The following is a 16,066-nucleotide window of genomic DNA, read 5'->3' as shown; positions in this document are numbered from 1 at the left end:
TTACGTTGAGCGTAATTCCGGTTTTCACCGGATGCGCCTCCTCACAACCGCCCATGGCCATTGGGAACTTCCGACAGAATCTGCCACAAACTAGTCTACAATCTACAAAGTCTACAAAACACTTCTTTATTGAAAACTACGGACTAATTACATTGCACAAGCAAACCGAAGGCCTCTCTCACATTTTGGGCATCAGGGTATAAACACCTTATATTTTGCAAATTGTACATGTTCGCTCAGCTGGTGTCCGTGCTCCACCCTCAGGGAAATGAAGCCCTAGACTAGAAGTCTAGAAATCGATCAAATACATCACGAGAATCTAAATAGGCTAGTGCCGCTAGTCCATGTAGGGCAGGCCTAGATGGGATTGGGATATCTGTTGCTACAATGGGGTGCCACTATCAATTAGCCACAAGATTTAATAGGCCTACATACTTTATTGAGAGATTCATTTCCCTACTGGAAACTTCAGTTTCCATATTATATTCTGCAACTGGGACTCACTCTAAACCCAGAATACATTTTCTTGTCAAGGTCGGAAAAGAACGGCAATAAATAATAGAATGTCGCCCTCGTGTGGCCATTACGTTGTATACACTCGCATTGAAGAGGGTAGAAGATGGCGGATTATAATATCTTATTTTGTTAATAGGTAGCACTGCAGCCTACCAATATACGGCAATTATAGTAATCTGCAAGGATGAGAAAACAGTAGTTGATTACTAGTAATAAATCCAACCAGTTGCACTCAGTCATTAGTAAAATGGCAACACATTTCTGTTATCAATTCACATCCATTTGTTCTAAACAAACCATAGCTAAGAAAACATGGTTGTGGCAATATTTATGCTTAGTGTACCTTCATATAAAACAGGGAGTTTGTATTTCCCCCTATCCATATGACCAAAACTGAACTGAGAAAACAGGACTGAGTCTGACACCCATCCATATATATGAATTGTATTCAGTCCACTGCAAGCAGATTACACAATCACGATGTTAGGAAGGACAAAAAACCCACACTTTACATTGTGGAGCATCTTTATTATGCCACAGATAAAAGCCAGTAGTTTTGAAAGAGGACCTTGCGTTTTTTTTTTTTTCCTTTTTAAATCACCAACAATGACATTCTGCGAGGATGGTGTGTAGGCTGTGATTCTGATATTATAGTATGGTTGGTTGAGCAGTCAGAAATGATGGATTGTAAATCAGGACAGGAGAAGGGTAGGGGGTGGGGATAGACTGTTGAGGAAAAGTGGTTAGAAGTGCAAAGGACATTGGTGAGAATCAAGTCAGGCTGGGAAGTGGGTGGGTTCAATATGTAGGTAGGTTATCAGGAAATAAAACATTCATTCCTTCACCCTTTTGAGGGAGGGAGGAAAAAATTGATTCAGAGAGCCTAAAGAAAGAATGCACAGACACAGCATGACAAATTTAGCTTTACAGTCAAACAAGGGGAATGCACACTGGTTCTGCTGAATATACCACATTTATTACTTTTGAACTGATTAATAGAAAGAGTGGGGGCAAGGCCACTCGCATTGCGGTCTTAAGAAAAATGGAGGAAAAAAAACTAAATGTAAAATAAAAGGAAAAAAGCAGCGCGGAAGCAACAATGATTTAACTTTTTTTTTCTCCAAGATTAGGAAAACGAGAGCAAATAAGTCCAATGAAGACTGTTAGAGGGTCCAATTTGCACGCCATAGAAATTATACACAGAGCAAAGCTCATCAACTTAACATTCCCTCTTCTGCTTTCATTTTTGCCCCTCCCACCTTACCTTCTTTTTCCTGTCCCCCTCCACCTCTACCTTCCAGAGGCGCACACACACGCACACACACACACTGCTCAACACAAAAAAGGAACAGAGGGCCATTCTGAACATCTGCAGTTCTCCCTTCGTAACAAAAAGATGGAAGGCGTAGAAAGAAAAAATCCTGTTGACATCCACCTCTGGTTGAACATCCACCAACGAGGAAAGTCTGCTTCGTCCAAGTTTGTGGATTCAGTCTCCCTTAGAAGATAGGACGAGGGAACGAGGGGGGCAGGCAGGGGGGTGGTTACAAAGAAAGAAGACAAACTGCCCATCTTGACTTGGGGCACTATGGTAGCCAGCACTACATAATTCTGCTAGATTTGCGTGTTTGTGTGAGAATTACAGACTTGCTCTTGAGACTGTAAAAACAGAAGTTGTTCCTTTTTTTTTTAATGGAAAAGGAAAAGCATATAAAGGGAAAAAGAAAAAAACATGTAGTGGAACGGGGTGGGGCAAAAAAGATTTTTCACCTAAGGATGCTATGCATTTAGTTGTAGTCCTATGAATAATTGTTTCCTTTTCTTTTTACTACAAGTTCGAAGTAAGTCTTTAAAGTCAAAAGAAATCAAGAAAGTCTTCATTTAGTTGTTTTTTTGTCCTTGGTTAATTCTTCACCCCTATTAGAATTTCTTAGAGATCTGGATGTGATGGGGTGGGCAGGGGGAAAGGGGGGCCACTGCAGTCTTTTGTCCAAAGCTGTGACTGTTACTTGACTCTTCCTTGGCGTTCCTACGACAGACATATGCAGAGAAAGAGAAAATTAGTAAAAAATATCAGAGAAGAGAAATAATATTTAACCAACTACAGGGCCCCTAGAGGGTCCTCAGAGTTACTACAGGGGGCCGCCAAATCTTTGTGATTTTTACATTCACTTGAACCCTATTCCGGTGGGAACATTAGCAGAAAACAGCAGCTCTACAAGCTCACAATGCATGACGCTGCAATGCTCTGTGAGCTTATAAATCGGTCATTTTTGGCAAGAGATTTAGTGTAGCGAGAAAGGCCCCTAGAGGGTCCTCAGAGTTACTACAGGGGGCCGCCAAATCTTTGTGATTTTTACATTCACTTGAACCCTATTCCGGTGGGAACATTAGCAGAAAACAGCAGCTCTACAAGCTCACAATGCATGACGCTGCAATGCTCTGTGAGCTTATAAAATCGGTCATTTTTGGCAAGAGATTTAGTGTAGCGAGAAAGGCCCCTAGAGGGTCCTCAGAGTTACTACAGGGGGCCGCCAAATCTTTGTGATTTTTACATTCACTTGAACCCTATTCCGGTGGGAACATTAGCAGAAAACAGCAGCTCTACAAGCTCACAATGCATGACGCTGCAATGCTCTGTGAGCTTATAAATCGGTCATTTTTGGCAAGAGATTTAGTGTAGCGAGAAAAGAGCAGACAATGTCCTCCATCTTTCTCCTGGTCTCTTGTCTGCCCCGCCCTATTGGTGGACAGTAGTGAATGTAAAAATACTTGATTTCGCAGTAGCACTTAATAACAACTCTTGATGGAACTTTGAACAAGTATAAATTAACTGAAGTCTTGATAACAGCAGGCAAGATTTAAAAACTAGACAACGTTAAAACTAAATTATGGTTAGATTCTGCATCTTGTGGTTAGGGACCAGGCGAGTTACCTGAAGCCGGTAATGACTCCTGTTGCTGGGGTTGCTGGGGTACGGTTCACTGCCCTGGACCTCCACCTGCCAAGCATATGCAAGTAAAGTGTGAACGTAGTTGGCTTAATTAGGGATATATATTTTTTGAACATGACACCATGTATTCAAATCAATGCGTGTGTAATTATATACATATATAATACACACACACACACACACACACACACACACACACACACACACACTATGTCTACGGTATATTCATGTTGCAGGTGTATCAATGCAACAAAAAATATATAAATGATATATAAAATACACACATACTATGTCTACAGTATATTCATGTTGCAGAGGTGTTGTATCAATGCAAAAAAACAAAACAAAAAACAGTTTAGCGGATGCGCCCATCCAGAGCGCTGGCAGTGCAATTGACATGTGTCGTGAACCCAGTTCAACTAACTACAGTGGCAGTGCACCTGCAATGTTGTCAGTATGCAAACACCTGCACCAAGGAAGAAGCGTTTCAAATGTTTAACAGACAACCTTCATGGTCAAAGACTTCCTTGACATGCACACAATTAGTGATCTCACTTTGTTTGATTGGTGACAATTTAAGCAATGACATGTGGCAGACATTAACACATTTTCATGGAATTTCAGTGACAAAATAAATGAAAAACCTATTCTGGTTACACCTCGAGTCATCAGTTATTTGTTTTCCATTGAGAGATTCTAAGGATGTGTGTCCAAAGAATTTCTCCCTGCTGAAAATACAAGGCGCTCTTTAAAGTGAAAACGTCGTGTATGGCTCAGAGCAGAATTAACGCTCAGCGCTTCATCACTGCTGCCGTTTCTAGCATGGCCTAAATACACAGCACACCCATTGAAGACAAATCAAAACATATGCCGCGCTCAGAAAAAGAAAAACAAACAACGCTTACGTGGACACAGTCCATAAGAGTTGACACTGAATTTTAACAAACGGGAGCAAGAAAATATTTTGTTCTTTTATGGTACTAGTCAAAATAGAGCCATCTTTGCTAATCTGTAAAATAGCCTACAATAAACACCCAAAATGTGTCAGTATACCGTCCAGGTCATTACTTTCTTCTTCCAACAAAGACAAACATGTGATCTTTGAGGCAGTCAGCAGTAACCATGTAGGGCTTTAAAGCATTATCCCCCCACTGGTACATTCATACCTTCAAGTGATAAAGGGAATGTCAAATTTGCCTGAACAATGGGGGGAAATTGCTTTAATTGAAATAACCCTTTAGATCAAGCTGATAATGTTCAAGCTTGTTCTGACTTTTAACACAAACATTTACCACTTTCAAAGTACAAGTTGAAATGACAACATACACCAAGATGGTTGAAGGTCAGGGTGGGAAATTAACTTTTTTTTAAGCCCGTCCAAGTTCACCAGTATGACCTTGATGAAGTCCACACTCCAGTGTGTAATGCATTCGTTTTTATAATAAAGTTGGTTTACTATTAGTGTTGCTGGAGTTTGTTTCTGGAATGTTTTCCTGACTTCTTCCACGCATCTTGCTAGTGGACGAAGTTGTGGCAGAACCCCTATTACTTCAAAGAGAACAAACTAACAACCACAGACAAACTTTCCTGTCACATTGCTGACAGTAGTTTCTCTCCCTGTTAACAACCCAGTACAATTTTGTTGGCCTATTTTTCACTGTTCAAATCAAAAAGAGGTGAAGTTCTGAAATGCGTATTACAGGTGTGCATTTCATCACTGTGCTAATTTTAAGTGAACTGTTCCAAACGAAACACATTTAGCATTTTGTAAATAACCTTTTTCCTCTTGGGTTGATGTTTCATATTAAAGTTAAATGACAAAACTAAACACCTCAAACAGAAAAAAAAAGAAGAAAAAAGAAATCAAAGTAAAATAATCAAACTTTCAGGTAAACTTTTAGGTACAGTTAACATGGCCATAATTCATATAGATACATTCAATTAACGATATGATTATATGACCCACATCGCTAAATAAAAAGGGTACATGGTATGTGAAGGCTTTAACACAACAGCTAAACTGTTGCTAAACATGTATTCCAGTGAAAATGTGCGGAATACTTTTCAGTACCGTCCTTTGAAGCAGGATCACATATGCAAGATTGAATACCACAATAACAAAAAAGAAACAAACATGTGAAAACCACAATAACAAAAAAGAAACAAACATGTGGAGTGCTAAAAGTTAAGGTGTCACATTTCCCTGCCGCACACACATCCCATATCACAGGCATCTCACATGGTACATCCCTGTCGAGGTGAAAAAAACTACTACTTTAATATATGAACCAATAACCTCAAGGCAATAACATTACCTTTTTCACACATTCCTCCTCCTCCTGTCGCTTCTCGTAGTGGGAGAAGTCGTCGAAGATGGAGGTGGTGTGCTTGTATCCGGCGATGATCTTCAGCACTTGCCTGGCCTTGTCCAGCGGTACCTCCTGTGTGTCCCGAGAGTTGGTCACCGGCTTGTTCTCGTTGTTCTCCAGTCGGATGTGCCTCAACTGGCTGTTGGGAACGTCCTTAACGAAGATCCAACGCACGTCAAAGCGCCCCTTCCACTTGTCCTGTGACCACACCCCGGCACACGTGTTGTAGTCCACAGGCGAGCGCATCTCTGCGACACCGCAGAAGTGCCCGCTCCCATTGACACTGAAGAGAAGGTAGAGCGGGCCCTTTCCACCCAGCGAACGGTAAGCCGCATCCAGCCTCTTGTTGCCGTGCTCCGTGCTGCACCAGATGTTGTACTTGATGGAACGGTGGATGTCATCCTCCGAGTAGCTCTTGATGATGAACACACGGCCCTGCTTGGGGTTCCAGTCAAAGTCCTTGGGGTTATAATTGTTGACCATACGAAGTTTCTCCAACACCGGGTGAGGCTCTGTGGGGACCCCAGGAACCACTCCCACACCGGAAGAGTTGGGAGGTGACTGGCCTGAACCAACACCAGTGTCCCCGAACCCATTGGCCCGGTTTCGTGGTGGGACCCAGCGAGTGGGTTGAGAAGGTTGCTGTTGTTGGGCTGGGGGAGGAGGGGGACCCTGGGAGAGAGGAGGCTGCATCTGGGCCATACCTGGCTGCCCGTTAGGTGGTAGCTGATGCTGCCCCATCTGGGCAACAGAGGGTACCAACTGTCCATTGCTGAGGGGCAGTTGTGGAGTCCCTCCTGCAGTGGCTCCAGGCTGAGGAGAGGCCTGATTGGGCGGCTGCCCGTTACTCGGGATTGGGGGGACCTGCTGAGGGGTGGCGGCTTTAGGCATGGTACCCTTGTTGTCCCAAGTGCCGATGTCCATGTTGTGTTTGATGGGCGGAGGAGGCAAGTTGGCACCGGCCATGCCGCCCTTGGTTTTCAGTTTAGGCTGAGGCTTGGCCGGCTTGCTGGCAATGTCCGCCCAGGAGGCAGGCTTGGCAGGGGCAATAGAGACAGGGGGCATAATGGGTGGTCCTACAGATGATACAGGACCAAGCGGACCCCCACCAGGCAAGCCAGAACCAACCACCTTAGGAACCATGTCCCCACTGCCACCAGGGGCAGCACCACCGATCTTAAGCCCTGCCATGCCCTGGTCAAGGCTGTTCATGCCAGGCGCCTTGTTGAGAGGCTCATTGGCAGCAGGGGCAAATGGAGACTGTCCATCAATCATGGCACCCCCAAGCGAGCTGGGGGCATAGGCGTAGTTGCTGCTGTAGCCAGAGCTCTGCGGCGTGCCCGACTGTCCCTGAGAGCTGCTATTGCCCCATGCTGAGAAGTCGATGCCACCGGGGAAGAAGTTGAAACCATGCTGGCCCAGGAAAGGGTTGCTCCCCAGAGGCCCTGGCTGCCCAAACATAGCGTCCGGGAGGTAGTGGGGCTCCCCGTTGCTCAGCTGTCCATAAGAGGTCAGGTAAGGCATAGGGGGGTCCCCGCCAGTGGACCATGCTGCCTCGTTCAGGGAGTAGGAGAATCCTATGGAGGGGCTGTAGTAGCTGGGCATGTACGAGTCCGACATGGCCGTATAGGCATTGCTCTGGATGGACAGAAAGAGATGACCCTTTAGTGACAAATAGTAAAACAAAAAAAGCTGTTGCAAAGAACAAGACCCCCCCCACACACACACACACACACACACACACACACAGTAATAATCTGATAGAGATTGCTTAGGGCCTTAGGCAATGAACAGCAAAAGCAAAACTTTTAAGCACAAAAACCCATTAAACCCAATTAATCTATCAACGTATAGATTCCATAGTCACATCCAAGACTGTTTCTAGGATATATTCCAAAGTTTGTTCCTTGATCTGGCTAACCATCTGAGACAGTCTAAATGCAAACAAGTGAACTGTATTATGAGAAAACAAGTGCCACAGTCTCTTCAACAAAAGGATGCTGCATTCTATTGACTGGCAGAATATACAGGCCCCATTCTTTTCCATTATGGCCCACTTCTCAGCATGTCCCTTACTACAGAAGGGGATGCCATCTACTACACACTACACAGTAAACAATCAAAGCCTGCAACAAGATAAAGGCACCTATTAATCTTCTAGCAGAGGAATTTTTGTTTAAAAAGGTCATACCTACAAAGCCCTTGTGGGCAAATAATTTGTAAGGCTTATCGAAACTGGAGGACACACTTTTGTTCAACATTGATGGGGGGGGGGACTGGACGGGGGACTATTAAAGCAGGTCAATAAAGCGTTCAGGGTATTGTATGCAGATGACACCAATGAGCTCAAACCATAACAACTGGGTGATTAACTGCCAAAAGCTGTTCAACAGGCTTTGCCTCCTTATCTTCAATATCTTTTTACATGGATGTAGTTAGGAATGTGACAATAACACAACTTAATAGTATAGAATGCATTTACACTGTAATTAATACTTTACAGTAGGTTGCTGATCCACTTTAGACTAGACTATTGTGTATGTGTATAGTGGGCAGGCAAATTCGGTTCAAATGTTTCAGTCCAGTCGTAGGTGTGGTAAACTAAAGACTGTAAGACACTAAAGAGAGTAGGACTACAGTACATATACACCATGGTTAATTGTACCTGTCTGGCCTGAGTATTCAGGTAAGGCTCGAACTCATCATCATTCAAAGTATCCTTTTGGGTCACAGCTCCGTTTTGCACTGAAGGAGAGAAGACATTTACGTGAACAGAGGTTAAAACATTTCTACAAGACCGTTGACTGTATGTGCATTTGCTTGCTCTGCTCAAGCATTATTTGTCATCATCACTACCAGCCCTTGTAATTATTCCCTTATGTCACAGGGAAGGCCACAAAGCCAAATTATGGTTAACACATAACTCAAACATACACACTGCTCTAAACATGTGCTAATTACACAGCCTGATCTTGCACAAGTTGATGAATCAGCTCTTGTGATGGATATATAATATTGTTAATGGCAGTTGTTGGAACAGAAGGGGTAATTTCTGTGAACAGAATAGATATTCGAAACTGGTGCCTTCTTCATCTCAAATCACATCTGTGGTACGATATATGAACCAGAATCTGTGGTTACGTTCTTGTCAAGCATAGCAAACTAACCAACACAAACGCCAGGGGTATTCTCAGTCAACGTTAAACGACCTGGAGACTGGAGTTCCTTTAAAAATATGTTCGGGGTCCGCTAACCAGCCAGATGTTTTACCTTCACGCAGACATCAGGCGCACTGAGAATAATCATACGACTTCTCATTGGTGTAAGAATACTCGGGTCGGAATGGCAAACGAGCAAGTAAGCATAAGCATTAAGAGGCTCATTTGGATACAGGAAAAGCATGTCGGAAGACGTGTCATTTTCAGGTTAAGTGTAGCAACCAGCTAGCGTTAGCATGCTAGCTAACGACTTAGCTACGAGCGCCAAGAATCCTTTCATATCGTGACGGACTTGGTAGCTAGCTAGAATAAACATACCAAGGATTAGTGCGTGACGCCACAAACAATGGGAAATCTATGCATGTGTAGTTTATGCTATTTGATGGGTCCCAAACAATGACACAGAAAAACAAACTGTTTTGAAAGGAAGCGTTTGAAAGGAAGCATTTTTCGGTTGACAATAAGTCCCTTTTTGTCAAGCGAAAGGCTCGAAATGATAAACTATAAATGTACTCCATTAGTACAATGCACTTCCGTTAGCTGGTGCTTAGTTGTGACATCACCGACGTATCCTTTGTATCGTCGTATCTAGGTAGCTAGGTGACTGGGTTGCTAGGTTAGCACCAATGTAAAATATTGACATTATCATTAGCGCCTCAATCTGGTCCAAATGAAGGGCCGGGATATAACACGACTTCACCATCGAACATTGTCAGCGCACTGCGAAGCGTTAAGTAACACCTAAAAATCCAAGACAGGATGCTGGTGTGTGTCACGGCACGCTAGGCATTTTAAAAAAAAGTAGCCCGCTAGCACGGAGCCATTTCGAGGCTGGCGAGAAGCTCACTCACTAGCAGCAGCAGCAGCAGCGGCGGCAGGGTTATGATGATGGGCAAAAACACATTACAGCACCGTCAAAAGCACACAGCAGTCGCGACGCAGGGGCAAATAAGTGTTTTAAGGCGTTCAAACTCGAGCTTCCAAACGGGTCTGTCGGCCAACTTGACATTAAAGCTAGGGAAAAAAGCTATCGCATCAGCAGCGCAACACGCAGGGCTTTTCAAAGCGCTCCTTCCAGTCACCCCGCACGCCAAAAAGATCCGCATTCAGTCAAACCACCCCCAAGTTGATCCGCTGGCTCAGATTTGTTCTTACCTTTATTTGCTTGGCCTTTCGGTCTCTGGATTGGGTCCAAGTGATTCATGAAGGTTTGATTTATGAGAAGAGAGGAAGGGAAAAATAGATGAAAACAATGTATTTCACCAGTCCCTTTTAGCAGGTGGTCAGGCCTACTGCACTGCCTGTGTCTGTGAAACTCTTCGCTACTAGCCGTCTCGATGCTCGTAAATGTTCACAAAGTGCCTCTCTTTACCTGTTCAAGAAGGCTGCTGGCTGACATGTCTTTCTTTCCCTGGAGCCTGTGTTAACTCTATTTGTTTCTAATTGAAAGCGGCAGGGTGTAGAGGATGTCTATATTTAATTGAAGAGTTTTGCCCCTCTCGCTCTTACAGAGCCTGGTTTCTACACAATGGCGGGCTGCAGTTCGTTCGCTCTCAGCAGCGCTGACAGTCTTCTCAACATGGCTGGGCGGCCCTCCGTCTACCGATGAGGACATTTATTTACCACGGACATGCGCCCCGCCATGGCACGGAGGAACCTGGAGGAACCCTGGAAGCTGCCGCTGCAACTTTTACAGCAATTTTGAAATATATGCGATGCGCAGATTGTTGTATTATTATTATCTAAAAAATAAAGGTCAATGCTAAGCTTTTTAGTTATGCTATGAAATTATGAATGCATGCCAAAGCCACAAAGTTTAGAGCCCTTGGTCTTTATTTATACATTATTTGTATCTTTTTTTGTTTTTGTCTGCATGACGATAGAAAGTTTGAGTTTATGATCATTGTACACTCATTTTTGAGGGGCGCTCCTATGTCTAGCTTTTGGTGTGTGCCCACAAACCTTGTCCGACTGTACAAACATTAAATTCCCATTAACAATGAATGGACAATTTTACGTCATACTGTCTGAGCAAATAGACTATGTCAATTTTACGTCATGATGATGTACGATACGATGATTAGAGCGCCCCTCACTTCACACGGGTGTGTTTTTTGAGGGCCCTCCTATATACAGCTTTTGTCCACAGTACACACGTCTCATATTTGCCATTGAGACGGCCCCGTAAAATCTGAATCCCCCACCCACCCCTTTTCCCCCTCACTGTAGGCTATATGTTTCTTTTCCCTTTTTGAGTACTCCCTTACGGAGCTATGTGTGTGGGTGGGTGACTATGGGTGCGTCTGAGCACGAAAACAGCATGGTTGTTTTTCACCACAAACACACACGCACATATTAACTGTAGCCTATGGTGATTTCGGGTGTGCCAGTACAGTATTCCAGTACAGCATAGAGGCCTAGAGGGTACAGTAGAGGGACCCCCACAGGCCCACACGGTAACTGTCATTTCTCAACCGTTTAGGACGCGGGGCGGCTCGCCGGAATCGGGCCGGCACCCTGGGTGCGTTCCTGTGGGTCAGGATCTCTTCCCCCCCCCCCCCCCCCCGGGGACCCACACACGGAGTTGCACCACTCACTTCACACGGGTGTGATTTTACCTCCTATGATGAATGATGAATTCTGTTCTGTTCTTTGGCTATACAGAAGTGTATATTTGTCTCTAAATTAAGGTGGACCCTCTTGTAAAAGTGTAATGCTTTAGTTTATTGGGTCGTCCACTCACAGTTTGAGTTGTGCTTGAAATGTACTGTAATTCTGCAAACTGTTACATATTTCAATCAATCAATAAATCAATCAAATTGACAATGAAAGGAGAAATCAGGTCATATGTGCCACAAATATATGATGTAAATTAGCATAAAACACAAACATTAAATGCCATTGACAATGAAGGATAATAATATAATTTACGTCATATGTAGACGAGCAAATCGGCTAACCAATCACATAAATTCAGTTGTTCATGAGATGATGATAATGATGATGTATAATGATAAGAGTATAAATACTAAATTCGGCTTATATTCACATGCATTCTTAAATAATACATTTTCCAAATATATATGTCTACTCCATACGAACAATACAAATTCAAACTAAAATAGATGCCTTTAAAAACAATGTATATGTTGTCTTACTTGTCTAAAGTTAATCCTATATTAGAACTGGAGGTTAGCTAGATTAGAAAAGTCTTTGTTGGTTTGACAACTCACAAAAGGCTACATATTTTGATATAGGCTAGGCTACTTTGCTAGCTCTTTCTGTAAGGTATATGACCTTATGTGACTTTATTCCTTATGGAAATGAAATAACATTTATTTGTTTATTATTGATCACTGTAACAAAAGTTAACTTGTGGGTCAATTAGGAAAAATCTAAAATATTGAACCCAGATGTCCATGATTCTCATCTGTGAAGTAGCCTAATCAATGAACAGCATTGAGCAGGTTTAACGCTGAACTTAAGTTTTCAACTTAATTTATAAATAATAATAAAGTATCTATTTGAACACTGCAACAGTAATTCTAAGCAAGAGATTGTACGTAACCTACTTACTATTTTGCAATTAAACCTTTATTTTCAATTAATTCCACATAATGATCCTGTGCATTACAAAGTAGAGATATACTCTACCCTTTTGCTTTTAGCAGCAAGGGCCAGTGTAGTGAGTCATGGCTAATAATAATGCGTATAAAAGTGTAACAGTGTTTAGAAAAACACATTCAGATCCAAACATAAGAGATGGCTGGTGTGAAATCATCTTCCTGGATTTTTGTTGTGCCATTCCATGTTTAAGCCACACGAGGGCCTCCAGCCCCAGTTTATAAGGTCAGTTCAAGACATGGCTTGTGTGTGCTTTTCTGTGATGTGTATCATATCAATCACATGCTTTAAGTTTACCCAATTTAGCTTGCTTTTTATTCAAACATATTACATATACATTATATTATTCAAACATATTACACCCCCACACATGCACACGTGTGCACATATGTATACATAAAGTGCATGATGTGTTCACGCACACACATAATGTGTACCCTATGAGACATCTCATTAGCAGCTGCTTTCATTAGTGTTTATCTGTATTTGTCTATGGATTTGTAACACACAAATACAACAAAACAGAGGCTCCTTTTCTACTTCCTTATATTTGAGTATCTATTTGAACAAAAGGTAAGTTTAGACACTTTTCAAGTTAGCCTGTTACTAAACCAAAACTATTACATCTTGCTTTAATTAGAGACAAATCACGTTCAAGTTCCCTAAACCAGCCTATCAGAGAGCTAACAGTTGACATCATGCATTGCTCAAGGGGGATTAAATGACATGCCTCTCCAGTCACTTATCGTTTTTCAGAGCCGAGGGATGGTCAGATGGCATGTGAGCGACGGGCATCTAAGAAGACAAGACGTGGTTGCTAGGAATAACCGTTCCATACACACACAGCGACAGGCGGACAACCACCACATATACTTTACACAGCAGCACATATACCTACACACACCAGGCCGCCAAAGTCCGCCATCATCATGGGGAATGGAGTGATGTATAGGCCATGAAGTTCCTTCAACAGGTGGGTATTATATTTAAAATTCATCTTCACAACTCCCAAAAGTGTCTTCCAATCAAAAATGATCTTACCAGAACCAATGAGCACTTGAGCAGACCTAAACCTGATTTATACTTTGTTGTAAGTGTTTCTGAATGTAAGAATTTAAATGGATGAAATGTGTATAAGACTAAAGCAGCTATTGCTCAATGCAATTTATGAATAGCCAGGTAGCAACGGAAAAGCAGTAGCAGTGACAAGATATTTGACTTGTGAAACATGCCCAGGACAGTAGCATGGCATGCATGTATCATATTCCTCCTTTCAACTCTCAATCATTTTTGGGTGCTTGACTTTTTTCCCAGGGGCTTGTTGACTGTAGCCGATTGGACAGGTGGCGTAGCATGGAGAAGAGATGGCCATTTACCAGCCAATAAAAATAGCTGTGGTCTCCATGATGTCACCGATGAGTAAATCATGGTCCAACTTCTCCTGACTGCAATGGAAGAACTAAAGAGCAAACAGTAGAGGGAGATATGGGGTGGTGACCGTAGTGTTATTTGACAGTTCTGTGGTTCCAATATGTTACCTGTATCTGTCTTTCTGAGGTTTTCCTCATGCTACTGTATCAGAATGTCACTTTTTAATGAATAAATCTTCCCATCCTTTCTGTAACCCTATAGCTTTGACACCATGTCACCCACGTGAAGCGCACCCTGGAGATTCGGAGGCATCTAAATTGACACACTGAGGAACACGCAAAGGCCAGAAAAAGATCCCTTTTTTGACCAACTATACCCACAACACCGCCATCTTCAACCCGTCACTGCAGGATATAGTCGCTAGCTAGGGTGTGCGATCTAAAGTCAGAGTGTGATCTCACTCCATACCTGGCATTCTGTGGCCACAACACCATGCGGCCAATGTGGAACTCGATCACTCGTAAATCTTCCCTGTTTGACCATGTGACATGCCACATTTGTGATTCTGCCCTCCACCATCCAACCTCCCCCCACCCGCTGCCACCCATGGTGCCCCTCTAACGTTACTGCACGGCCCCCTCTGGCACATTGGACAAGGAATGTCAGGGAGGATGGTGACAATCCCTCATATGCAGCTTGGCATGTGTACGTGTTTTTTATGCATTTGTGCACTTCTATGTGACTGTGTATATGTAAGTGCATGCGTGTGTGTGTGTGTGTGTGTGTGTGTGTGTGTGTGTGTGTGTGTGTGTGTGTGTGTGTGTGTGTGTGTGTGTATAACTCCAGTGACCCACCGGTAATGTGGCGGTGGGGCATGCTCAGCAATAGGATGTCAGGAATGTAGCACTCGTCAGCCTCTCAGAGGATGCTGTTAATTCACATACTGTCCATTTTAGAGAGTTAGCCTTTAATAAACATTGACTGAACATGCAATGCCGGTCTAGTGGAATACCTATACATCAGTTTGTACAACAGTTTATAAACATTTAAACCATTACCACCCCAAAGAGTAGAGTATACACTAATATACGTAGAGTAGAGGAATACAGTATCATTATAGAATTGTCATGAAAAGGTACATAGGGACAGTAACAGATGCAGAGTGCAGACAAACCGCCAACTTATATCAAGAACAAAACAATATACAGTATAGACCAGACCAGAGCAAAAAAGCACCAGGGTTTATGGAAATGAGTGAGGGATATTAGACTATGGGCAGAGCAAAGCGACCGTGTGCTTAGTTGTACAACCTCATGGCTACCGGCAAGAAGGACAGGCCAAGTCTATTGTAATAATGCCGGGGGGAAAAGAAAGAAAGAAAGAAAGAACTAAACAAAGGGGTTGCTCATTTTTTATGATGACCGTTGAACATTCAAGTCAAGACTCAATGCTTTGTGTCTATGAGATATAGTATTCAGTTTAATATCCAGTAATCAATAACAGACACATTATATTATATTAGCAGTTGTATTTTTTATTTATTTAGGTATGCCGAAGAGCTGCTCTTAATGGGGACATTAACCATGAGTCAGTTGTCTCATGAAGAATATAGCTGTACAGTGTACACATTATATCGCTGACGATTTATCACCAACATTTGTAGAGGCATAGGACCAAACATGTGGGCCATTGTGTGTGTGTGTGTGTGTGTGTGTGTGTGTGTGTGTGTGTGTGTGTGTGTGTGTCATATGCCCCATAATGATGTTTCTGAACAGCTGAGATGAGTGTGTGTGTAACTGGACAATGAGGCAGCTGTACATCTCTGTCTAAGATGCATACACGCACGCACGCACGCACGCACGCACGCACGCACGCACGCACGCACGCACGCACACACACACACACGCACACACACACACGCACACACACACATGTACACACACATGTACACATGTACCAGGGTCTGACCCCCTTGGGGACCAGACCAGACCTTAATAAAGGCCTTGTTGTTTCAG

The 16,066-nt window shown here is 43.0% G+C and overlaps 1 protein-coding gene across 2 annotated transcripts; it reads right to left on the bottom strand.

Moving 5' to 3' along the window:
* Nucleotides 1–1,023: 1,023 nt before the first annotated feature.
* ythdf2 (YTH N6-methyladenosine RNA binding protein F2) lies at nt 1,024–10,774 on the bottom strand. Of its 2 annotated transcripts, XM_079527881.1 has the most exons (6): nt 10,429–10,774; nt 10,212–10,236; nt 8,504–8,583; nt 5,785–7,476; nt 3,452–3,517; nt 1,024–2,545 (listed from the first exon to the last, which is right to left on the bottom strand). In XM_079527881.1, the coding sequence occupies exons 1-6, from the start codon at nt 10,453–10,455 to the stop codon at nt 2,522–2,524; spliced, it is 1,914 nt and encodes a 637-aa protein (XP_079384007.1). In that variant the 5' UTR covers nt 10,456–10,774; the 3' UTR covers nt 1,024–2,521. The 2 variants fall into 2 exon arrangements, with proteins under 2 accessions (XP_079384007.1, XP_079384008.1); XM_079527882.1 differs by lacking the exons at nt 10,212–10,236; nt 10,429–10,774 and adding an exon at nt 9,908–10,070.
* Between the last annotated feature and the right edge of the window lie 5,292 nt (nt 10,775–16,066).

Source organism: Electrona antarctica (genome assembly GCF_951216825.1).
Source record: "Electrona antarctica genome assembly, chromosome: 18".
Lineage (NCBI taxonomy): Eukaryota > Metazoa > Chordata > Actinopteri > Myctophiformes > Myctophidae > Electrona > Electrona antarctica.
The sequence above is the reverse complement of the archived record's forward strand: the minus strand, read 5'-3'. Positions and strand labels throughout refer to the sequence as shown.

Coding starts and splice junctions, on each gene's coding strand:
- ythdf2 (XM_079527881.1), bottom strand. CDS start 10,455: ATGTCAGCCAGCAGCCTTCTTGAACAG. Junction 8,584..10,211: donor GAAAGGCCAAGCAAATAAAG/GTAAGAACAAAT, acceptor TCTCTCCTTCAG/TGCAAAACGGAGCTGTGACC. Junction 3,518..5,784: donor AGGAGGAATGTGTGAAAAAG/GTAATGTTATTG, acceptor TATGCTTGGCAG/GTGGAGGTCCAGGGCAGTGA.